At 38.8% G+C, this 24,167-nt stretch overlaps 2 protein-coding genes across 9 annotated transcripts in view; one reads left to right on the top strand and one right to left on the bottom strand.

The window, feature by feature from the left end:
• Window positions 1-13,052, bottom strand: TRIP13 (thyroid hormone receptor interactor 13). Of its 3 annotated transcripts, none has more exons than XM_027896347.1 (14): window positions 13,001-13,019; window positions 12,530-12,632; window positions 10,843-11,008; window positions 10,407-10,536; window positions 9,106-9,161; window positions 7,272-7,362; window positions 5,712-5,784; window positions 4,697-4,760; window positions 4,370-4,456; window positions 3,544-3,650; window positions 2,355-2,508; window positions 2,061-2,173; window positions 824-893; window positions 1-258 (listed from the first exon to the last, which is right to left on the bottom strand). In XM_027896347.1, the coding sequence occupies exons 2-14, from the start codon at window positions 12,619-12,621 to the stop codon at window positions 163-165; spliced, it is 1,299 nt and encodes a 432-aa protein (XP_027752148.1). In that variant the 5' UTR covers window positions 12,622-12,632; window positions 13,001-13,019; the 3' UTR covers window positions 1-162. The 3 variants fall into 3 exon arrangements, with proteins under 3 accessions (XP_027752148.1, XP_027752149.1, XP_027752150.1); XM_027896348.1 differs by lacking the exon at window positions 13,001-13,019 and adding an exon at window positions 12,730-12,866; XM_027896349.1 differs by lacking the exon at window positions 824-893 and having other exon boundaries at window positions 9-258; window positions 13,001-13,052.
• BRD9 (bromodomain containing 9) overlaps window positions 12,996-24,167 on the top strand; it is a 23,958-nt gene continuing 12,786 nt past the window's right edge. The window contains exons 1-9 of one of the 6 annotated variants that reach the window (XM_027896340.1): window positions 12,996-13,162; window positions 14,092-14,312; window positions 15,935-16,067; window positions 17,586-17,646; window positions 18,562-18,706; window positions 19,850-19,960; window positions 20,753-20,928; window positions 22,519-22,608; window positions 23,424-23,556. In XM_027896340.1, the coding sequence (XP_027752141.1) occupies window positions 13,090-13,162; window positions 14,092-14,312; window positions 15,935-16,067; window positions 17,586-17,646; window positions 18,562-18,706; window positions 19,850-19,960; window positions 20,753-20,928; window positions 22,519-22,608; window positions 23,424-23,556 (1,143 nt within the window). In that variant the 5' untranslated portion in view covers window positions 12,996-13,089. The remainder of the gene's footprint in view (window positions 13,163-14,091; window positions 14,313-15,934; window positions 16,068-17,585; window positions 17,647-18,561; window positions 18,707-19,849; window positions 19,961-20,752; window positions 20,929-22,518; window positions 22,609-23,423; window positions 23,557-24,167) is intronic. The other 5 variants (XM_027896341.1, XM_027896342.1, XM_027896343.1 and 2 more) reach the window with 5 other exon arrangements.

The following is a 24,167-nucleotide window of genomic DNA, read 5'->3' on the forward strand; positions in this document are numbered from 1 at the left end:
GCTGTAAACTCTCTTAATTGTTTATTAAAGAATATTTTTTAAAACTAGAAAAGGGCATTCCAGGTTTTTTAAGGTGCTGACAATTTATTTTACAGATGCATAAATGTTGCACAATTTGTATGAAAAATTTAACAATACAGTCAACTACAGAATAGTAGAGTATCACACAGAGTCTTCAAGATTCTTTCTTTCTTCAAATTGTTTGTCTACTGCAAGTGAAAGAGCCTGAAGAAATGTTGCCATTGTAACACTGGGGGACTGAAAATAATTTTGTTAGACACATTACAGCAATAGGCAAGCAGACATAATATTTAACATAAAAAATCACAGTATCAATAAAAGAAATACTGGACTTCCATGTTACAAATTTTTCAAAATGCTACAAAACAAACTGCAAGTTTATTTTAAAAAAGCTGGCATGGTAAAGTCAAAGTCAAGCTATTCAAGGTCTTGAGTCAACCACTATTACTGTAGATTTGCTTTTTTTAACAAATTAATATTAGTTATAAAGTGGCAGAGGGTTTTTTCAGTAAGGAATTATCAGAGAACCAATATCAATATTCATTATTTAATTAAAAGTAGAATACTGCTTGACAAGTCAACCCCATATCACTTCTTCAATCCCATTTTAGGTAATGGCCAGCACATAACTGTTGCTGTCTACAAAGCTTCAGAAACAAGTGAAATTTAGATCAAAGGGGCGGGGGCGGGTATTTAGACCAATCTTTTTCTTCAGGCAGTGTCCAAATGTATTCCCGCCTTTCTCAAACCCAAACTAAATTATAATGAATACAATAAACTCGGCTGAATATAATAAACTTACTTGGATATAAAGTGCATGTGCTAGGAAAGGAAGCTTTCTCAGGACCCGGCCACCAAGACCTTCACTTCTTCTACAGTAAAACAGAGACAAGTGCTGCTTAAATGCTAAGTGTCCACTCTTTAAAGAGGACCTTTCCTTTTTCTTGTTTCTCCACTAAGTTGCTCTAAAAAAAACCCTCTCAGACCACAATTCAGCAGGTCACTTTCAGCTCTTTTAGCAGGAGCAGGAAGAGAAGAGACAAATTCTGCTTATGGGAAGCAATAGCGTATAGCACGGAAAAGGAAGCGAGAGTACAGAAATAGCACAGCCACAGTTACCTGCCAGTGCTTACATCACGCCCTTCACATCATTGTGCCATGTCTCCTGACTCTGGGGGAATGTCCACACCAAAAGGACATAACCACTGTACAGACATAACCACTCTTGGAAGGACTTGGAAAAAAAAAAAATCTGTTTTGAAGTTTGGACCTCATGGCTACTGCTTTTCTCCTTCTACCCACCATTCGCAGTTTCCTTCACCTCACCTGCTTGAAATACGTTTCTTGTCTTCTCCAAGCACGGCTCTGCGTTCATAAAATGCAAACCTCTATCCCCAGAAAAACTTACCTGCTTTTACTCCACTCCTCACTGGTTCAGATTGCATACTTCAGGAAAAAAGAAAACACATTTTGCTAACTTCATGTTGTTTTATTTTGTTCCATAGGGACCAGCGCATTGGAAAAAATATTGCTTGATACTATAAATATAATTTTTATTTATTGATTCAAGAACTGTTAGGCTGCAGTGAAAGATTATTTGCTCTACGAGCATCCTCAGAAAACTACAACACTGCCCATTTACACTTCATTCCCTTCCCCCTTGCTTCTGTCCACTTACATCTCCATGCTAAATACTGATTTAGTAGATTGTCAGGTATTTCAAGACTTTCTTAGCAGGACCTGAGGCCCATGCTATTTCTGCTAACCTGCATTACAATTCCCAATATCCACTGAAACCTCAGGCATCTCACTAATCCGGCCAGCAATCTGTCAAGAGGACTTCAAATGGCAGAGCAGAAACCAGAAGCAGTACTAAGCCAAGCCTGTTCTGAGACTAAGAAATGTGAGCAAATCATGATTGCTTCCACTTTTCATCCCCTAAAAGGTTTTGCACTATCTCCAGCAGAAAAAAAAAAAAATTTGGAATGTTTCAGAACTCAATATATATATGAAAAAAAAGTAGAATGTCAGAATCTTACCTTGAGATTTCTTTTAGTACAAGGCTTAGCCGTGACACATTATTTTCTACGAAGCCTATCATCTCTAGCTCTCTGAGTGTCAGAAGCTGCTGTCGAGGATATATTATTTGACACTAGAAAGAAGAGTTATGCATTGTTGGATGAAAAACAAATACATTCAAAATTAAATTCTACAGCAGGAGCGGAAATACAGAGAAGGAATTAAATTTTTGTATTTTTGTTACTTAGGAAGTGTGATTAAAATGTCAAATATATTGAAAAAGGACATTTTGCAGTCTTGCTTTCAAATATTACCTTCATCAGTTCTTCCAAGCAAGAAAGATATATTCTAAATATTGCTGCAGTAGATGGAAGTCCAATGTATTGCTTTATGTCAGCCCTGTCTACAAAGGCCATGTCGATTTTCTCCGTAATATTTGAAGTAGTCAGGATAACTACATTGGGATACCTTCAAGACAAAAGCAGATTTTTAGGTCATATGTTTTATCTCCTTTTGTGACTGGCAAATCAAGACATTCCCTCTTATGACTCATGTAATTTCTGGCAATAAGCAGTCCCATCGCTCTTGTCAACCAGCAATTACATTAAATGATCTCAAGCTCTTGGCCAGTTATCACCAGCCTATTTCAACGTATAGTCTCTTTTAGCTGTTTCTCAAGTGTCCACAGTTTCTCTAATCCTATTCTAGAAGTGATGTACATTAACTGTCTAGAGCCTATTGGCATAGTTTCTACCACAAAAAAAATATTTTGGAAACGAAGACTCATAATTTTGAAACTTTAATCTACATGTTTTCCGTTTCAATTTAATAGAAACTATATAGTTTAATGGGCAATATTTTAACTGCAAATGACTTCAGAATGAGCTTAGAAGAGAACCTATCCTTGCTCTAAGAAATGAAAGAACATTCTTAGCCACAGCTGTTTTTAGATGAAACCTGTCAACTTTCACATATGAATATGACACGTTTGATTGGCTGCAAGACAGCGCCAAATACCAGGGAACTGTTCTGTGAACAGTGCCAAGGATGCACAATAAGGAAAGGGAAGTGGCAGGAATGAAAAAAAAAAAAGCTGTTATGCTGCACTAAATCCAGCACACAAAGTGGAGCAAGCAATATTAACAATTTCTTCTAAACCACGTTTTGTCCAAGTCTGCTTTAGATTGACACCCAGAAGCAGTGTATAATGAACAAATTCTTCACTAGTCTTATTCTTGTTTCTCCAACAGACAAGATCATGATGATCTGTCTTTTTACTCTCCCTATCTTTGAGGGAAGTATACAGCCTGGTGATTTGATTATCCACTCAGGTACATGCAAAACACTCTGTTGGATTACTCCCTATGTCTTTTCAAAATTATCATCATTAACAAAAAACAGTTCACTAACCAATTTGTTTTAGCATTCCAAGTAGGAATTGAAATTTAGCAGGAATCCTGAAATTGTCAATTACCTTTTGCTGTTGCAATAATATGAGTTTACCTTTTAATCTGATCTATTTGTGTCAGTACAGCATTCACCACACGAATAGCATCTGAAGGCTCTGTGCCTGCCTTGAAGGCACTGCGGGCTGCTGTGAGGCTTTCCACCTACAAAAAACCAAACCACTCAACCAAAACAACAACAAAAATCACCAAACACCAAAAAAAAAAAAACAAAAAGACTGCACATTTGGCATCCTGGCAGCAAACAAATAACCCAGCCAATATACCTTCAGATGCTTGTGTCTGGTACCTAAAACTCCATCTTCAAAATCTTTGGTTAAGTAGGAAATTACAGGGGGAGAAGGAAAAGCATGTCAAGGAAGTAAAGTGAAATGGAACACACCACCAGAATAATGAATATATTGAATTTAGAATGAGCTTTCCCATAGGAATTTCAATAAAAAAAGCTAATAAAGTACATACCAAGTTCCTTATGTATCCAGCTCTATAGAGAATGTAGACAATGAACTAAACCATAATAATGTATTTTAGAGCTTTACAACAAATGGAAGAGTACAAATAATTCAAATCTAGGCTACTTTTACTCCACTTGTAAACACACAGCAGCAAGGAAGTCCCACCAAGAAAGGCTTCAATTCCTTTTCAGCTGTAATTTGCCTGCTAAATTGCACTGTGTTCCTTCCAAATCTCTCAAATCTGCAGCAGCCAAGATTAAAATTCACTCTTCTGCACAAAGTTATGTAGCTTACGAAACAGCAGAGATGTGCTTTTATTGTTCTTTACAAACGAGCACTATTACAGTTTCTCCCCAGCAATTCACTTCCCCCTGAATTTTATGTACAACAACGCTGTTGGAATCATACCTCATCAATCAGTACAAATACAAGAGCATCTTGGTCGTCAACTAACTCTTGAATCTTCTGGAACATCTTGGTTACAAGCTTGCCACTCTATAAAGACACCAGATGCATATGCTTATTTCCTCACCACACAGCTTTCCAAGGCTTACCATATTTAAAGATGGAAATCCCTTTTTTTCTTAAACAACTTTCAATATAACTTCTATTTAAGCATTCTCAAACACGGTAATTATTGTGACTAATCTCTGGTGCATACATGAAACGAGCTCAACAGAAACAGTGTAATTTCTAAAACCCAGTGTCTACTTAATTAGCTACATCAATACATACCTCAGAAAACCACTTAGAGAAAAGGCTGTGGCTGTTTATCTCAATTAACTGTCCATACCTGTACCTAAAGTATAAAGGGAAAAGGAAGTATCAACTCGATTGTAAATAAAATCAGTGATATCAATTAACTCCTGTAAGCCTCCTCCATTTCGACCCTGGGATTCTGTGAATTAGTGCTCTAAATTACCTACTTTTCAAGACATAATACCTGTTTCAACTGCCATTTCCAGGAACGTGTCGCACTAAAATTCTTCACATTAAATTGCTATTCCAACGTCTCCGTTAGAACAGGTGTTATTTAAATATAGTTTAAGTAACAGTTACCATGCTAATTGCTTTATTCTTCTGGTCATGTAAGATTTTCTTCAGTACAACAAGAACTCCTATACAAGTATGAAACTTATTTACTTAGCTGTGCATGCATCTCCTTATGACAAAATATCTTGACCACACGACACATAGCCCATGTTTTCCACACTTTCAGATCGCTCCCATCACTTAGGTTACACCTCATAACGTTTATTTTTGTAAATAACTTTGTTAAGTTGCTATAAACTTTAAGGTTAATGCATATTACTTGTCTGATGTACAAACTGACCTCTGCAGATTGCACTATTCAGGCAACACAAGTACAAAACAAATTGGTTCCAAAACTGCTACCTGTTAAGAACAGGCTTTTTTGAACAAGAAGATAGAACTAACAAAATAATCTGTGATCTTTTGCCCTTTGATATTCATTGATGTACAATGTGAGCACAAATTACCGTATTGTCACTGGAGTTTGTTTTACACACCTGGGCACAAATAATGACACATTTTAAAAAGCATTAAATATCCTAGGCAGTCTATCAGATCAATTTTTTTGCTAGCTGGGTGCAGTATAAAAAAAAAAAAAGGATATTAGCACTTGGCACAAGTTACTTGAAATCAAATATTACATATATTTGGGTTAGTGAAAAAGAACAACCAGCTTACAATAGTAAACTAAGGTGAAAAATTTCCAAAAAATTATCACCTGTGTGACAGTCGAATTGTCAGCTTCTGAGCCAATGCTTTACAGAGAGAAGTTTTCCCAGTTCCAGGAGGGCCTGGTTTGAAATCAGATCCATACATTACACAGAATCAGATTGTTAATGACATGTAACAGCTTTTTAACTACTCTATTTCATCGCAGCACTAACTGTAGATTAAAAACACAGGAGACCAGAATATTTTGAGAAAATTGCTTATTCCATTACAGTCCCAGAGCTGACCTTTGAATTTATGTAATTTTTAGTTATTAGTATAGTTAGTGTAACAGTTTGTATGCAGACACCATAAAGTCAAAACACTCAACAGCCACAGAGAAAGGTGTATCACTCTAGCAGGGCTTATGCTTATCAGCATTCTCAACAACCAGTGCTACACTTAAACTTGCATCTTCCTGAAAACATTCTCTTCTAACATGGAAAACGGAAACATATCACGACCAGTTTGATCAGCCGCTTTCCCAGAAATTTCTTCCTTGGGGCAAGCAATCCTGAGCATCTTGGGAAGTATGCTCTGGAACAAACCTTTTGGATCTGGCTTGACACCCTGTGGAAGAGCCACACTGACTTTCTCCAAACAGGCAAGTACAAGCACAGTGATTCATACCAGAGTATGAATCTATGGAAAATGATGTGTGGGTGCTAAACAAACTGCTAATGTCAACCAAATGACAGTACCTTCATTCAAAGCCGTTACAGCATAAATGTAGTTCACGCTGCAACAGTTGCAGACTTCCTAGAATTAATTTCTTTGTGATCACAATAATTAGCTCGTTATTAAATATATCTATCGTAAATACATTGCTAACAGTCTGAAATAAATAGTTTAAAAAAACCCAAAACCCTGCAGCTTTTAAACTGACAGTTATAACTTAAGCACAATCAACAAATATTTCCACTATGACCTTTTATTTTTGAACATTATTCTTGATAACAAAATTGCAATTAATCAATAGCAAGCTGCATTTTGCAAGCAAGTGGATGCCGTGGATGCTAAACTCATTTCTGGTATAACTTCCATAGTAAGCTAGGACTGACTGAAGGTTACAGCTCCACTGAAACAACTAAATTAGTGAGAGTACTGCCTTCAAACTTGGCAATAAAACACACAGTGTCCAAAACACAACACACAGATTGATTTCCCAGTTTCCTCAAAGTTTTTATAAAGCCATAACTGACAAGATATTTAATACTGGGATAGAAGTGAAACTAATATATGCAGCTTAATGTTTTCAGTATCTGCATTATTTTTGCTCTGTATGTAAAAAAGCTGCAGTATCACTTAAAAATGAAAATTAAAAAATCCCACGGTTGTCACTGCACTGTAAATTTTAGAATTTAAATTCCTGCAAAACATAGTACAAGTGAACATTGATTTTACTCTGACATTACATATAATTTAAACTTGTATAATAGAGAGGATATTTCCCTGCTACTTTTGTACCATCTAATTTCACTACAACAGGCCTACAATACAAGTTTTGCCAGAAGGAAAGTATAAACAGGTGGCCAACAAATCTACTTGATTTAAGAGAGATCGTTTTTACCATGAAGCAAAACAACTCTGTTCCACGATATCAGGTTGCTGTCGACATTTTTGTCAGAGAATAACAATGTTGTTGTCACGTAATCAAGTAACTAATTGAAGAGGAGAAAAATAGACACAGAGAGACATAAGAGCAAATACAATTACAGATAGAAGCAATCTCCTAATCATGCCTACTGTGTACTCATAACAACAACAACAACAAAAAAGAGCTCATGTCTTTTAGTCATAGACAAACTTATTTCTGCAAAGTATGGGAATTAATTTCTGTCCTACTCTCAAGAATACAGATAGCATGTACTGGGCACAAATAGGGATCTAGAACTTTTAAATTAATAAATTAGGTGCTTTAAGGAAGGGAAATTACTTTCATTTTCCATTGTCCCACTTACAGTGCGTCTATAAAACACAAGCTGTGCAAGCACAGAGAGCCAAAGACTCAAACTCTCGGTCCTGTTTGCACAGCTATATATTTGTTCAGTTTGTTGTACTAAGCCCACCAAAGCATTTCCTTTAACAATTTACTTCCTTTTTACTGAAGCATTTGTATCAGCTGCTGCAACACATCTGTAGATTGTTTACCCCTCCAAATAAGGGAAGTTTCATACACTTCCCTGAATGCTTGCTTCTAAAAATCCTGCTACTTCATTTTAGAATGTCTAGAAGTACGAAGCAGAGAACTCTTTCAACAAAATGAGTACGAACCTCAGGCGTGAATCTATACTGACTTTTACCTATCATAACACCTGATATACCACATCACCTTCTCTTGCTCTTACCTGTAACGTGCTTTTGGTCCAAAGGTGTTAATAGGACAATATGACAGTAACTCCTGCAAAATCTCATGCTCACAGTGGAGCAGTTGCACAACAGTAAAACCAACTGAACTTAATCCACATGTTTTTCAATATTCCGTGGACACAGACTATACTATTTTGAAAATTCACAGCAACCATTTCAGAGCCCACGGAACCCAACCATGCCCAAGCAGTTCCATGCTTTAAAGAATGAAGACTCGTCACAATTATTTTTACAGAAGTAGTCCTAGTTTTAGTCATTAAAAGCAACCATTTCTTTCTACCAATATACACTTACAGTCAACAGTGATCAGCTTGCTGTTATTTAATACATCAGCAAGTCTAATTAGATAGTCCTGTCATTTCATAGACGACTTGGAAATCAGTGTCATAAATTAGACAAAGGTGGACATGTTAATTCATATTTACCTTATAAATGAAGAAGTACAATCACTGGAACGTTTTGCTTTGCTATATTTGTTTATAAAAACTTAAGTGAGAATACTGCACCTATGGTATTACAAACAAGCTAATGAATGAATTATTTGTGTCCAAAAATGCCAGTCAGAAGCTTCTTTTTTTTTTAAGAAGCACAATAAAAATTTTAATGAGCGCTGTCATAAGAACAACCGAGTTGAGTCACTTGTGGTTTATAGTCACATCACAATTACCAGATTCCAGATTCTACGAGCTCTGGCATTTACCATCACGACCCCTGATGAATGCACAGAATCTCTGAGCCAAAAAATGACCCCATGGAACTGTTCTGTTTCTTTCAAACATCTTACCAGCATTCAAGTGGAAGCACACTCCAATCATTCAACGTGCATTTTATGAACAGTGACAGTGCCGGCTGACATTATTGCCAAGCCAATTAATTGTTTGGCTGCTGCCAGAAACACCCATTTAAACTCCAATCCCCTTCTGCCTTGTCTGCACCCACCACGTCTCCAAGGGGCGCAGCAAACTTCAAACAGGCCTCATTTCAGCTCTTACTTCTCCTCAAGCAATCGTAATTGTTATTAATTTTCAACTTACATTTGCTTTTACTTCACTGTCATATATGAGACTTTCCCAAAGGCCATGGAATTCAGCTGGAAAAGCAATATTAAATACTTGTTTAGGATAAATCAGTCCGGAAACTTGTAGCCTATCATTGGAGCACAAATTAGTTTTCAAATTATTCTCAACTAAAACTAGATAAATGAGAGCAATTAAAATATCTGTAAATGAAATCTCATGAGTTATTTTTCTCAAAATTCAAACACTACTTCCTAACAGACAAATTCAGCAGTTTCTCAGACTGCTCAAATTTGTCAAATTATTGCATTGAGAAATTAATGTTGATTTCTTAACATGAAAGGAAAAATACAATTCCTTCCACCCTCAAGAGGGGGTTGACCTACATTTCTCCAAGACAGAGAGCTATGAGAAGTTGAGGTGGGAGGAGGGTTCTAAGGCAATTTTTATTATTCAGGTTTGCCTTTTTTTTTATTTTTATTAACATCAAGATGTAGAGGACCAAAAAAAGCATGTGGCTGAATAATGCACAAAAACCTGAAGTTGTCATTTGGGTATCAGTCATTCCTAGCAGTTAGTTTCTAACTTTCAGCAAAGAAAAGCAAAAAAGATGGAACAACCATAAACCACAATAGAGTAGGAATAATGTCAGTGTATCAGATTGAATTCTTTCTGAAAATAAATCTAATGGATAGTTAGGCATTTTGAAACATGGAGAGAGTAGGAAACACTTCAGAATAACTGTCTCTTTGAGCTAAAGCTCACACCTGGGCTTCTCCTTCCAGGCAGAGAATCCAACTTCCCCAAGCTCAAGATAGTAACAGGCAAGTTGTGCTCTACTGCCTTATTTTTCTCTTCAGAAAACATTCTGAGGACTCTGGATCTCTTTGTTTGTCTGTCTCAGATATAAAAGCGACACTGCCTTGGGGGCTGGAAGCCAGCAGTGAGCTCTGGAAAATGAGTATTTAAAGTGATGAGTTTCTTGTGAGTCTCCAAGTTGAAATTTGGAATGCAGCCTGTAGAATTAAAAACTTGAATGCTTCTGATTATGACTATACATTTTAGATCGCAAGACCAGTTATTTCCAGGCATCCGTGAGTATTACAGAAGTAAATGATGTGTTTTGGAAAGCCTGTAGCAGTTCAGTCAAAAGCATAAAGAAAAATGTCCAAATATATTGGTTCCATAGACAAAGGACAAAGTTAAAAAATATATACAAATAATACCTTTAATAGGTAACCCTATAAACACTTCCAGCCTTTCCAAGGTTTTCTTTCATCATAACTGCTCTAGACCTTTCTGAAATATCACACAGATACCTGCTGGGAGCACCCAGTGGTGAGCTGCAGTGATATCCTCGTTCTCTTCTTCCAGGTTCTCAGAGGTTGGTCCTTCTTCATTCAGATGAAAAATATGCAGAGAAAGACTGCTCTTGCTCAAGTCAATAGGCTAGAATGAACATGAAAAGACTTCTAATGCATCGTATTTCTCATTCAAAGCTAATTATAACAAAAGAAAGCTACAGTTCTCAGATGCCATTCATCTCTGAAGCCTACTGTTTCTGTTTCAGGCCTTACTAAGCAGCGTAGGCCCAAAACCTTAGCTACGTTTTCCTGGTTATATTAGTCAGATTAATAAGAGATACTACACTATCCTGTAGACCTCGTCTTGCTTACGTCCTCAGGCCACCACCAGTCTACCTACAACTGGTTCACAGGCATGTGAACAGAGCTGTCCATTCTTGAGTGCAAATACCTGTCTGTCCTTCAGCTTCAGCTCCGTATCCACAATCGACACAGACTGCACATTGTTCTTAAGGAAACTGTCATCAAACTCGGTCCACTTGTAATCACCAAACACAAAGGTATGTCTGTTCAACAGCTTTAGGACACTCATCCTAATATCTTCTTCCTTGGCCACACTAACGAGAGAGGAACACCGTTACTTCATGGCATTGATGTTTATAAGGAAGTATGAATTCATGTCAGAGTGCATTACTTCATACACTTAAGCCTTCATGGAAAACAGATTCCATCTCACACACAAAAACAACAAAAAAAAAACCAAACAAAAATATCCGCTTAACCCCCCCCATGACATTCTGCAGGAAAAGAACCCCCACTATCAAATTCAGTCTGTTTTCAAAAGCAACACACTTGACACTTGTTTTTAATTTGTGCATTAAAAGACACAAATCCAAAGAACAGTATTTGCTCTGTTTGAGGTCATATCAGGGGACACAGAATGACACAGCTAGAAGATTTCAAGAATGAAAATCAGTTATGCAATCTGACTGTGTTTTGGCAGGAAAAACAGAAAAATTCATAGCCAAGCTTCTAGACTGAATTTAGTAAGATTAGCTTGGAAGCTCCACTATACTTTCAAGTCTGAGGACAGCTGATACCTCAGGATCAGGAGAATTCCAGTAAAAGAGAAAAAAGCTACAGGAAAAGGAATAGCATTTGAAGATTTCAGAAAGGCTTTAACTTAAGTCTTGCAATTTCAGTGATGCATAACCAGTGCAAATTCCAAGTTCCTTGTTTTTTAAGCCTGACAAAAAGAGAGCAGTGGATATTTTACAACTTGATTTTTGCAACACCTTGGACACGCTCTCCCATTGCATAGCCAGGCTGGTAAGACTGGATCATTTGGATAGATATCCAAAAGATTGGATAAATGGACAATGAGGTGGTTGGACTGTCCAGCTCTGAGGGTTATGGTTATTAGTACAAAGACTAAGCAGAGCTGCCAGTAACTCAGACTGGAAGAGGTGGGGGGATACTGCTAACACTGCTTTTACCCCTTCAGTTACACCTTTGACAATGGAATGGAAAGCAATTGCAGCAAGTTTATGGATAACACCAAAGCAGGGATACTGTCAGTACTCTAGAGACCTCTGCAGGTTGGAGATACAGTCTGACAGGAACTTCTCGAGGGTTCAACAAAAGTAAACATAAAATCCTATCTCTCCATTCACTGCTCAGATAACAGAACAGAACAGAGGTCAACCTGATGAAGAGCAGTTTTGCAGAAAAGGGCCGGGGGTACTGGTGGACAAAATGGCAGTGAGCCAGCAGCATGTCCCTGCTAGAAATGAGGACAACCCTATTTTAGGCTGTGCCACCAAAAGTGTCAACATTAGGGAAAGCGATTTTTCCCATTCACTGCCTTTGTGGGACCACATCTGGAGAACTCAGTGTAGTTTCAAGCTCTGCCGTAAGAGAGACAAGGATAAACCAGCGCAAGTCCTGAATGTGGCCACCAACTTGATTATCAGATGATTTGAGAGAAATGGATTTGTTCAATCTTAGGAAGAGATCGAAACTCATGGGAGAGCACAGAGAAGGCAGAGCAGAGTCCTGCGGGCTCCTGAGGATGCGCACCAGGAGGCCAAAAGGAGACAGACACAAGTTACAGAAAGTTACACGGCGATCAGAGAGACCTGCTCGATTTCTGATGAACTTCCACGTGGATCTGAACGTTCTCGCACACGTTTGGGAGCGCTTGCTTCAGCTCCCCTGCGGCATCGTCCATCCTTCTGGCTCCTAGGGGAAAAGCGACACCAAGGAGAAGCAAACCCCAGGGAGCGCCGCACGCCCAGGGGCACAGCCAGCCCGTTCCCGGCGCCCCGTCCGCCTGCACCTCGCCTCACCGCAGGGATCGGGATCGGCACTTCCCTCCCTCAGGAGATGGCGACGCCAGCCCTCGGGGGTGAGCGCGGCCGGGCCGCTCCTGCCTCAGCGCCGGGCACAGGGAATCACCGCGGGGCGGGCACGGCCCCGGGAGCGGCGAGCCAGGGCGGCGGGAAGGATCCCGGGAGCGCGGGAGGGAGCGGGGCGGGCAGCACCGCGGCCGCACAGCGTTCGGAAAGGCCGCGCTGGGCGGGGAGGGCGGGTCGGTCTCGCCCCCTCACCCGGATCTTCCTCCGCCCGCCGTGGGAGGGCCCGCCCGTCCCGGAGAGCTTCCGGCGGCGCTGGTGCGGGATCGGGGTCGGGCTGTGCCATGGGGAAGAAGCACAAGAAGCACAAAGCGGAGAAGGCAGAATGGCGCTCGACCTCCGCCACGGCCTACAGCGGTAAGCGCCGGGGGTGGGGGGGGGGACCCTCTTTGTGCCCGGGACGCGCCCGCCGCTCCCTCCGGCCCGGCTGTGGGCGGGACGCGGCATGGCTGCGGGGCTGGGGGGCCCGCAGGGACAGGCCCTGCCTTAATAAGTGCCGGGGCCGCCCTGAGGGACGAGGGGTGGGCTGTGAGCCCGGGCGGCTCCGCGGCTTCTGCGGCCCTTCCTGAGGGGGAATCCGGTGTCCGCGGTGCTCGAGCGATGCTCCATTTCACCTTGCCCTGACAAGGATCTTGCGACGTTTTCGGGGGAAGCCGAGGAGTCGGTTTCCTCCGTGTTAAAGGTTGGTGGAGGATCACAGCGTAACGCGTGCTGAACGACTGTCCCGTTAGTTTGGATTTATGAGTGTTAGGCGGTGTTTTCTCTCCAAACCTGCAGCGAATTCTTACAAACAGTATTTCTAGAAGAAGCGTCAAGGGCTGAGGATCTGTAGCCTGAAGAAAAGGAGGCTCCGGCATGACCTTATAACTCTGTACAAGAGGAGGTTGTAGCCAGGTGGGAGTTGGGCTCTTCTCCCAGGGAACTAGTGTTAGGATAAGAGGACATAGCCTCAAGCTGCAGCGGGGGGAGGTTCAGGTTGGAATTAGGAAGAATCTCTTTGGAGGAAAGGTGATTATATTTTGGAATGGGCTGCCTAGGGATGTGGTGGAGTCGTCGTCCTCGGAGGTGTTTAAGGAAAAACTGGATGTGGCACTTCGTGCCATGATCTAGTTGACATCATGGTATTCAGTGACAGATTGGACCTAACGACTTCAGAGGTGTTTTCCAACCTAATTGATTCTGTGATTCTGTAATTTCTGTGTGCTACCATCTCCCTGTGCATTTATGAAATGTGGGTTTTGGCGTGGTTTTTTTTTTTTGGTTGTTTGTTTTTTTTTTTAATTTAGATTATGTGGATAAACCTTTGGAAAAACCCTTAAAGCTGGTGCTTAAAGTCGGAGGAAGCGAAGTGACCGAACTCTCTGGGTCAGGGCACGATTCTAGTTACTATGATGACAGATCAGATCATGAGCGAGAACGACATAAAGAAAAGAAGAAAAAAAAGAAAAAAAAGTCTGAGAAGGAAAAAGAAAAGCATCTAGATGATGAAGAAAGAAGAAAGAGAAAGGTAAGCTTTGAGTTTTAGAATTCAGGCATATCAGCCACTGCGCTTGCTTATCAGATCTAAAATCTGGTGCAGAGTACCAGAGATTTAGTTTGTTTAAATCACTATTTCAAGAAGCCTGCTGTCTGGACTCAGCGCTTTATAAATTTAGAAAACCTTTGTGTGTGTATTGGTGTATTTCTGCTATTTAAAGGAGGTATGTACTTGTGAGTCTGTGAACAAAGTAAAAGCTTCCTTCTTGTGACTGCTTATTTTTCTTATTTATCTGCTTTGAATGAATACTTCCATTTTTAAGTTGGATGTTTTGTATTTCAACTGGGTCACAGTCATGTTTTGCTGCCCTTTCAGGGGTATTTTCAGCTTTTCAAATAAATCTTAGTTGCATTTCTCTTCCTGAGATATGCCAGGTTACTTGACATTGAAATTGATATGTTTAATCAAAACAGCTTTCTGAGATCTGATCTGTTGAGTACTGTGGTGCAATAGTTAGGCTGGCTCTTAGAATAACCTTCATGCAAGGCTTTGTGGCTTTGTTAGTAGCAAATGGTGTGGTCACCTTAGTTGTCTACGTTGAACCTTGAGGAGTTAGGTTAAAATCAGCAAGAAGGCACTGACAGTGCAGTGACTTGTACAATTTAATTTTAATAGTATTTCTTTTGTGTACTAATGGTTCTTTGACCCCTGTGCTTTTTTAGTTCTTTTTTTTTGTTGTGTAGTTTTGCTCGTATCATGATTTTTTCGGTGCTGCTTTGTGTGGGTTTTGTGGCTAACATCTGTCATTTGTTAGGCTCAATGACTTGAAAATGACATATAGGTTGGTTCAGAAGCTCTTGAATACAGCATAGGCAGTGCAAAATTATCTTAGTACAAATGTTTCACTTAAGAATATTGCTGGGACTCGAAATGTGGCAAAACAACTGTCCTTCATAGAAGATACTGCACCATCAGTTGCCTTTACTAAGTTACAGTGTGTGGGGGTTGTTTGGATTTTTTTTTCCCAGAACTTCATTATTGGTGCATTCAAAATAAGCTAACAGATAGCTAAGAAGCAAAACTGCAGACTAAAGAAGGCTAATGAAAATATGCTTTTCTGTGAAAACATGGATAATGACTGCAAGATTATAGGAATGACTTGGGCTTGTGAAGCTCAGGAAGAGATCATTAATTGCCACCACTGTTACAGAGCAGTTCTTACAGTTCTTTTGTAGGCTCTCTGAATTATCACATACTTCACTCATTCCCATTCAATGCACCAAACAAAAGCAAGCACACTGATCAAAGCAGAGCTACAGCCTGATCTTTACTGAATAGTAAATTACATTCCTTTGTTATTGTGTAATTTTACATATAAACAGCTCCAGAGTTCAACATTCTTCTCAGTAAAAGTACAATACTATGTTAAATACAAGGTAGCAAAAGACGAGCAGTTTAGTTTTAATTGGAGAAGAAAATTGGTAAAGTGATAGTGACAATGTATGCAGTGTTGTTTAAACCATATTATGACTCAGACAGAGAATGATTATCCCAAATGAAAGGAATCACTGTCTCTTTCCTTTTGGTGTGTGGGATTGCACGTTCCAAGTACGTTCTTTTAAAATGTTGATGTCTTCTTCCTGCTGTGCTAGGAAGAGAAAAAGAGGAAAAGGGAGAAAGAACAGTGTGACACTGAAGGAGAAACTGATGACTTTGATCCGGGGAAAAAAGTAGAGGTTGAACCTCCTCCAGATCGTCCTGTCAGAGCATGCAGAACTCAGCCAGGTGAGCAGCATGAGAAATTAAATCATTTGGGTTGTTTTTAAAGGCATGCACAACGAAGTTTTGTCAAAGGTACCAAAATGTAAAATTTTCATGGAGATTGGCTGAAATCTAGGGACTTTACTTTTGCCAGCATTTAGAACTTTCTGCTGCCTGAAAAGTCAATATTCCTCACGGTGCTTACAGGTTTTAGTAGGTTTTTTTTCAGGTGACTGAAGTTGCCAAGGAAAGCTGTCTCTGGCTTCTATTACTTGGCAGAATAAAGCTAGCATAAAAGTATTATTGTGCACAGTGCTCCCCTAATGCCTTCTCCTTAACATTTACCGAACAGTGATCAGAATGTCTGAAATTTAAGTTTTCCTTAGATCAAGGCAAAAAAAAGTCTTGTGAAGACTGCTTAGTTGTTGTTGCGGTCTTTTATAACCTGTGTGGACTTTTAGTATCTCTGTTTTCATGAATGGGAAGTTGTGATAGGGTGTCTCTAAAGGCCACCCCCCACCACCCTATTTTTCACTGACCAGTCTTCTTTAATTCTTGTCACCAACCAAAATATTTATGGACTGTGTGTGGCAACTTCTGCGTATTTATTCATTTAAGTTTTTGTCATGCTTTTTCTACCTCTAGCCATTGCTTGATAGTTAAAACTCAACGTGGAAATTTTACTTAAGGGAGTTTTCAAATACATCATGTTCTCAGTTATTTGCTTAACAGTGGAACCTGGTAGCAAAAGCTGTGTCTTTAGGAATATTGTGAGTCTTGTCTTTGGAATACTGCCCTTTGACTGGCCAAGTAATTAATTGAGGAATTTTCTAATTATGACTGCACATTAAATTGCTGGCCATCAACTGTCAAGGTAACTGAAATGTTCTGGTCAGAGTTTTATGTCTTGGGGTAGTCAGGAACCTTGGAAAACTGCCAGCCTAAAATCCGGTCCCTTTATTATTCTATTTTCATCTGCTTGTAAAATGACATTTGAAAGCATATAAATTACTGGAACAGGTAATTAACAAGTAGTATTAATAGTGTTATTTGTACGTGTACAGGAAGTGAAATTGTAATCAGTACCTCACTTGCCAGCAAATCTACATCTGTCACTCGCTGATTGAAAGGTTCAGCGAAGCTAATTGCATGGGGTTAATGGTAAAGAATGGATAAGAATGTGGATTTCCCAACTGCATGATTTCAGCAACCAAGTTTCACTTTTCTTTTCCTGTAAAAATACATAACATTGCAATCTTATGAAAATATGTTCTTAAAGCTACTAGACTTAGCATTACATCTGATTTAGTGTCTATTAGTTTTTAATGTGATGAAGGCTCAGAAAATAGTAAAGGAGAAGAAATAGGTGCTGTGTGCTTAGAAATCTGATGTGCTTCTGCTTTGAAATCTGTGTCACACTGAGCTTCAGATGTACAAGTTGTTCTTGTAGTTAAGATGTTCTCTCTGGTATTTATGTTTTTAAATAAATACACCCATATTCTGTTTCATTGAACTTACCTGTGTTTTCATCTCAAAATGCAGCTGAAAATGAGAGCACACCAATCCAGCAATTATTAGAACACTTCCTTCGCCAGCTTCAGAGGTATGAACTGTGCTGTATGTTCAGCTGTGTCGACGGTGTCTAATGCATATTTATATGTGCTCCTTTAGAACTTCTTCTCCTGGCTTTCTGTTTGAGAATAGTGCCTGAAGAGATTGTAGTATATCTGTTAACCTTTACAATCGTACCAGACCTGGTAGTTTTTAAAGATTAGTTTGGGAAATTTATTACCAACTTTGCAATTCTAGCTTTTAGCAGGGAAGTAAGTGTTTTGGGCCAGTGTAATTGCCATTTTAAATTTATTAAACATTAATGATTTAATTTAGGGATTAAAGCCCAGTTATGATTCTATAATACTTTAAAAGATTGAACTGTTTTAATCATGTTTATTTCTGTGTCCCCTGTCAAAGACAAAATAAATTTATACCTGCTTACTTGATAATCCCCTTAATTTGCTTAGAGGCTTTTTATTTTACTGTTTTTGATAAGATCTTAAGCCTGTACCTCACGTAAAAAACCAAAAATCCTTTTTATTACAATGCAATAAGCTGAATTTGGAACTAGTTCAAAAATATTAAACATTGTATTTATTTTTAGAGGACCTTATGAACAAGAAGAATTGAGTTTTTTTACTCAGTGGAGCCAGAAGACCAATTTGGATTGTAGAGATGTAGAAAGCATACAAAAATTAATTAAAAAATACAAGAACTGGCCTGAGTTAATAATTTGATCGTTGAATTGAAAGACCTTTTTTAATGTGTTTCAAAAAGTCTGCAAAGGTAAAATCAAAATGCTCTCCCTTATCAAAAAATTTATCAAACATGCTTCTGTTTTATGAGAATGGTTTTAGTGCTTTTTTTCTTTTTTAAGTAGTACTATTACGTCATTAATGTGGTTTAAAAACAGAGACTGTTTTGTCTGCTGCTATAAATCTAAATGTCTTGTTTTTATTTTTAGGAAAGATCCTCATGGGTTTTTCGCTTTTCCAGTCACGGATGCCATCGCTCCTGGATATTCCATGATAATAAAACACCCTATGGATTTCGGCACGATGAAGGAAAAAATCGCAGCAAATGAATACAAATCAGTCACTGAATTCAAGGTGAATTAATAAAAACGTAGTATCTCTAAGCTAATGAGAATCTGAAGATTCTTTTTAACTGTAGAAGCCTTTCTGACATTAATTAATGTGCGTTTGTTCAGAACTGAGCAATTTTGTGTATTCAGTGTGTTACAAATACTCTGGATTTGTCAGACTCTACTCCAGTCTACTATAAATTACTGTGGATACCAAGAATATGTTCTAAAGTTCTATGGAAAGCACGCTGCTAAACTTAAAAAGGAGCGAGACTATCTCAAGGAATTAAGTGGTTGAAGAACCTGGAGCTCTCCCTGCCTCTCGTTTTAATTTCGTTTTTGAATCTAGGCCTGGTTAGATTGATTAAAATGTAATTTTGACTTGTCTGCAAGAAAACTGTGGATATACTGAAACTTCTTGTATAAGAGTCAATAACAACTACATATTTTTTATCTTTAATTGTCTTGCTTTCCATATGGCTTCATTTGAAATGGCAGAAAGTTACTTGGCAAGTTTATTGGCAACTTGCCTTGGCTAACTTACGTGTTGTTATTGTTGTAATACTTTATTAGATGTATCAGGGTCTTACAGAGAGGGCAGTAAGAAATCTTTTCATGATATCGCCAGCTCCTGGGAGGAAAGGAGTTTTCCTTAAGTGATCCATGAAGTTCTATTAGCTGCCTTCAGAATTACTGTTCCCTAGAGTGGTGTTGATAAAACAATAAACTTGACAGAGAGCATTGGCTTGCTTCTCAGGGGTAATCTCTTCTCTTGAAAGGTCCAGTGAGGTGAGCAAAGAATGGCTTGTATTTCTTACAAGTGCTTTGACAAAGATTATTCTGTTTTGTTAGGTATGCTGTAGAGATTTATAGGAAATAGTATAAAAGTATTTATAATAACCTTGCCATCAGCAAAGGCTTCAGGTCTCTAAATTGTGGCCTGCTGGACTGTCTTATTTGACTACTTAAAAAGGGAAGTTTGGGAGCATCTTGAAGAAGCAAAAAAGGCTTGTTTGCATTTCTTAGTTACTTTTTGGCCTGCATTTACTCCCTGAATTTGCTGCTAAAATATTACTGTGTTCGCCACAGAGCTCCCATGGTGGAATCTTCCAGTCATTTAATAAACGACTTGGAATTTCTAACAGTTCTTTTGTCTTGTATTTTACAGGCAGATTTTAAACTGATGTGTGATAATGCAATGACTTACAACAGACCAGATACTGTTTACTACAAGCTAGCCAAGAAGATACTGCACACGGGCTTTAAGATGATGAGCAAAGTAAGAGACCTATTAAAAACAAAAAGCAGAAACTTTTTTGGGTTTTTTTGGTGCTGTTATCATACCTAAAAGGAACGTAATTAGTGACAATGATAAATGTTATTTCATCCTTCTGTGTTTAACCATAGCAGTGCCTGTTAGTGCTGCTATATTTAAGGGCTCAATAGCATTCTTATTATAACTCAGTAATTTTTATTTATTTCCCAACTATATCTGCACTGCAGAAGTCTGTAGCAGTTTTTTTTTTCCCCTGGCTTCAGTGGAAGCAATTAAGATTCACGTGTATAAAACCCTACTGTCAAATACTGCTTCTGGCTGAAACTTTGAGAACAAGACCTCATTTAAGTTTTACTCCTGCATAAACAGGAAAGCTTTAATTTTTTTCAAGGTGTTGGGTGTGGGGGAGTTTTCAGGTGTGTTGCAAATACGCTTTTTACTCAAATAGAGTTGTTGGCTTTTAAAATGGAAGTTTTTGGTGAGCTGCTCTGTGTGCCCGTGGTGTGTGTGTGTGCGTGTGTGTGTGTGTTTGTGTGTTACAGCGATGGTAAGTTCTGTGTAAAACAGTTGGTTTTGTATATGCAGTTTGTTTGTTTGTTTGTTTCTCTCTTGATAGTTGGGCTGCAGAAATTCTGATGCCATGCTACCATGACCAAATCATGTTGCATCGCCATTGGAAGGGAGACATTAAGAACAAAATAAGGCCATGGCCATTCCCATCCCATCCCATTATCATAGCACCTTGGCTATGAGGGAAAGGTTAAGTCCCTGCCGCTCTGTCCTTTCTGATTCTAGGAACGGCTGTTAGCTTTGAAGCGCAGCATGTCGTTTATGCAGGACATGGATTTCTCTCAGCAGGCAGCTCTTTTGGGTGATGAAGACACAGCAGTCGAAGAACCTGTCCCCGAAGTTGTTCCTGTACAAGCAGAGACTACCAAGAAATCCAAAAAGCAAAATAAAGAAGTTATTAGGTAAAGGTTTTAATGGGCATGCTTACTGCTTGGTTGCAGCTTTTGTAATATTAGACAGCAGCAAAGAACTGAGGAAAAAAACCCTCTTTTCAGCCTTTTTCCTTGAGGATAAATGGGCAATTTTATTGTATTGTATTTGCTTGTTTATTTATAGAACTCGTTTTATAACCCAGTGATTCCCAACTTGAAACAAACAGTTCACAAGATGACTGCATATTCTTTTAAACACTTACAGTTAATGTCTATATAGATGTTTTTATCGTTCTTGATATTAAGTAATGAGTAGTTTCTTCTCATGATGGTTAGAAATGTTACTTTATTTTGAATATAGCCACAAATACCTTTTGCATTTTGTCCCTTTTTTCTCCTTTCCTAAAAGGGGTGACTGTGTCAAAGTGTGATAGGATCTTTCTGGGAGGGCAAAGTGGTCCCAGATCAGTGACTGATTTTATTTAACTTCAGCCATATCTGGCATGATGTGTAGATACTGGAGGTTATTTCTGGAGATGATAACATCTCCCCAGTGAGGTCTAATTAAACTTCTTTATAAAACACATTGCTAGACAATAGTAATCTTCCAGCTAATAATTAGGCACCCACATTTCACAAAGTCATGTTTTTATTGCTAAAATCCAATCTCAGTAAAATTTTTTGAATCTCGATTTAGTCGACTTATTTTAATGAGACCTTAGCAGAAACTTTAATTTACAAGCAACTTTTGTTCAGTGTTCTTGCATAGACATCTGAAGATATATGTTGATCCTTTGTTTTTGAATTTTTTTTTTTTAGGAAATACATGATTTGTTCTGTATGGTGCCCAGGATTAATTCTTGCATAAAGTCCAGTACAGGAGTATTTTTGTACTTTGCCAAAGAGCAAGAAAATGGCACTGCCAATCCATGTAGTACTGCTCCATCTTTAATATCTACCTTAACATACAATTCAAGTAGTTAAAAAACCTGATCTTTGATGTTATTTGGGTACCAGTTTCTTTGCAATCAGCCTGTGGTACGAATTTACCTTAATTTAACCTTCCTATTCTTTTCAATGTTTATGTAACTTTTGTCGTTGGAATTGATTTGTTTTTTCTAGCGAACTTGACCTTTTAAACACTTGTATTTTTGCATCAGTAGGGTTGGTATTATTCTTTTTGATGGACAGTAAGAGCTTTGGGGGGGAGAACTGAACCTAATAGTGGATATTTTTGCCTTCGTATTTCACAGTGATAAAAAGGGAAAGAGTGAAGTCAGTACTTGGAATGTGTTAAAGCAGCTTAGACCTCTATACTGTAGTTTAAAAAGTGACTTGATCACTTGGACATCCTAATGTTTAAGTAGTTTTTGAAAATTTTGTTCAGGGTGTTGCAACCTTCTGAACATCCTCTCAGAATTCTTGTCCATTAAGTATTCTGTAGGATGCGACAGAAAGTGCCAGTTGTTGAGGAGTTTCCTGCTGTGTGCACCCTTTCTTAAGTTTCAATGAAACAGAAGTCGTATAACACATTTGTCTCATAATAGTATGATCCTGTGATCTTTTTATTGTCTTTAATAGCAAAACTTACTTGTGTATCGGATCTGAATCTCTATACAGAGAGAAATTCTTAGCTAAGCAAATGGAAGAAGATAACCCAGGAGAGAGAAATGGATTTGGTGTGAGGAGATGCTCTACCCAGTACCTAAGGTGTTTGGCCCTAGTGTCTAATGTCCCTATAATGCCCTGAAATATTTTGATATACCAAGCTTATTTTATCTATAAAATATAATGAAGACTGCCGTATTCTATGATACCTTCACACTTGTCCTTATGATATTACCTTCTTCTGATTTTATGTAATACCTGTGTCCTGTTCCATCTTGGCTGTGCCTATCTGTTACAATTTTATTTTTCTGGTGCTTTAATGAAAAGGGATCTACTGAAGGATAAATGCTAAATTCAGTAATTTCAATTACAAGGAATGGTGTGATTAATACTGATTTGGAATGCTAATTGCCAATACTAACAAACATAGGAATTAAAGGACTCCCTGTTAGACTGGGAGCTGTGTCCTACTGCAAGCAATGATATGATATGCAGCCTGTTGGTTTTTTTTTTTTCTCTGATTAGTTGCATAGTTTCCATCCCTCATCAAGTAATTTCTGCATCTTTCTGTTTGGAATTCTTGAAAATAGCGTATTCATGCATGTGGGAGATGAAGGATGCATACAGCATTCACCCTCTATTAATGCAGTTTTACTCCCAGTCTCTGTAATACTTCCTTTATTTTCATCAAGGTACAGAAACTATTACATTTTTGAAGTTCAGTAGCTTGGTAGTTCTCAGCTTCTGCTGCAAAACTTCAGTTTAAATTACGATCATAATTCCGCTTAAATGCTGAAGTAGACTGACCCCTGGGGAGAGTAGTGGGACTGACTGTTCTATTAAGAAAACCCAGAATTCATCCCTTTGTTTTCCTTTCAGCTTTTAATTTCTACAGCCGTTCCTCTTCTGTTTTGTAGCTGCATTTTTGAGCCCGAGGGAAACGCGTGCAGCCTGACGGACAGCACTGCTGAGGAGCATGTCCTGGCGCTGGTGGAACACGCGGCAGATGAAGCTCGGGATAGGATCAATCGATACCTGCCCAACAGCAAGGTCCACTGCACAGTGCAGTTTGCGATTCCATTTCGTGTCTGACTGTTGAATGCTTTGATTCGTGTGCCAGGGGACAGGCTTTGGTGTTAACGTTTGCTGGGACTGTAACGTCTAGGATACGTGCTCTGTGGGGATTGCCAGTTTGGCTGTTTTTGTGTCATCTAGTTCCCACTGAAAGCCACTGTAGGATATCCTAATTGGATCTCTGTGTGCTGAACATCTTTGGAAATTCACTCGCTTGCAGGAAGCATTGAAATGTTGCTCAGTCTTGAGTTGCAGCCCTTAGCATGTGATTAAAATAACGTCACATCCTTCTTATTGTTGCAGCCTCAGAAAAAGCAAACTATGCATAGGTTGAAGAGTTATTAGGATTCCTCCTTCCCTGCCCGCTCCCCATTCCCCCCTAAAGGAATTTAGGAATTTTTAAGTGTTAAATTACTGTTTCTAATGAGAAGTTTTCAATGAGAAGAGTCTGTAACCTCTTGTAATTTTGTACCTACAAGCAGTAGCTGTCAGCTGTAGCATGAATGCAAAGTACAGACATCCTTCAATGACTGGGATGAGAGAACAAGTTGGATAGTCTTGAACGTGATTCTGATATTGTTCCATGT

The sequence above is a fragment of the Empidonax traillii genome, unplaced genomic scaffold, assembly GCF_003031625.1.
Source record: "Empidonax traillii isolate 1590-97213 ecotype Southwest subspecies unplaced genomic scaffold, ASM303162v1 scaffold494:size460735, whole genome shotgun sequence".
NCBI lineage: Eukaryota > Metazoa > Chordata > Aves > Passeriformes > Tyrannidae > Empidonax > Empidonax traillii.

Coding starts and splice junctions, on each gene's coding strand:
- TRIP13 (XM_027896347.1), bottom strand. CDS start 12,621: ATGGACGATGCCGCAGGGGAGCTGAAGCAAGCGCTCCCAAACGTGTGC. Junction 11,009..12,529: donor GTTCATCAGAAATCGAGCAG/GTCTCTCTGATC, acceptor CTCTCTCGTTAG/TGTGGCCAAGGAAGAAGATA. Junction 2,174..2,354: donor GCTTGGAAGAACTGATGAAG/GTAATATTTGAA, acceptor TCTTCTTTCTAG/TGTCAAATAATATATCCTCG.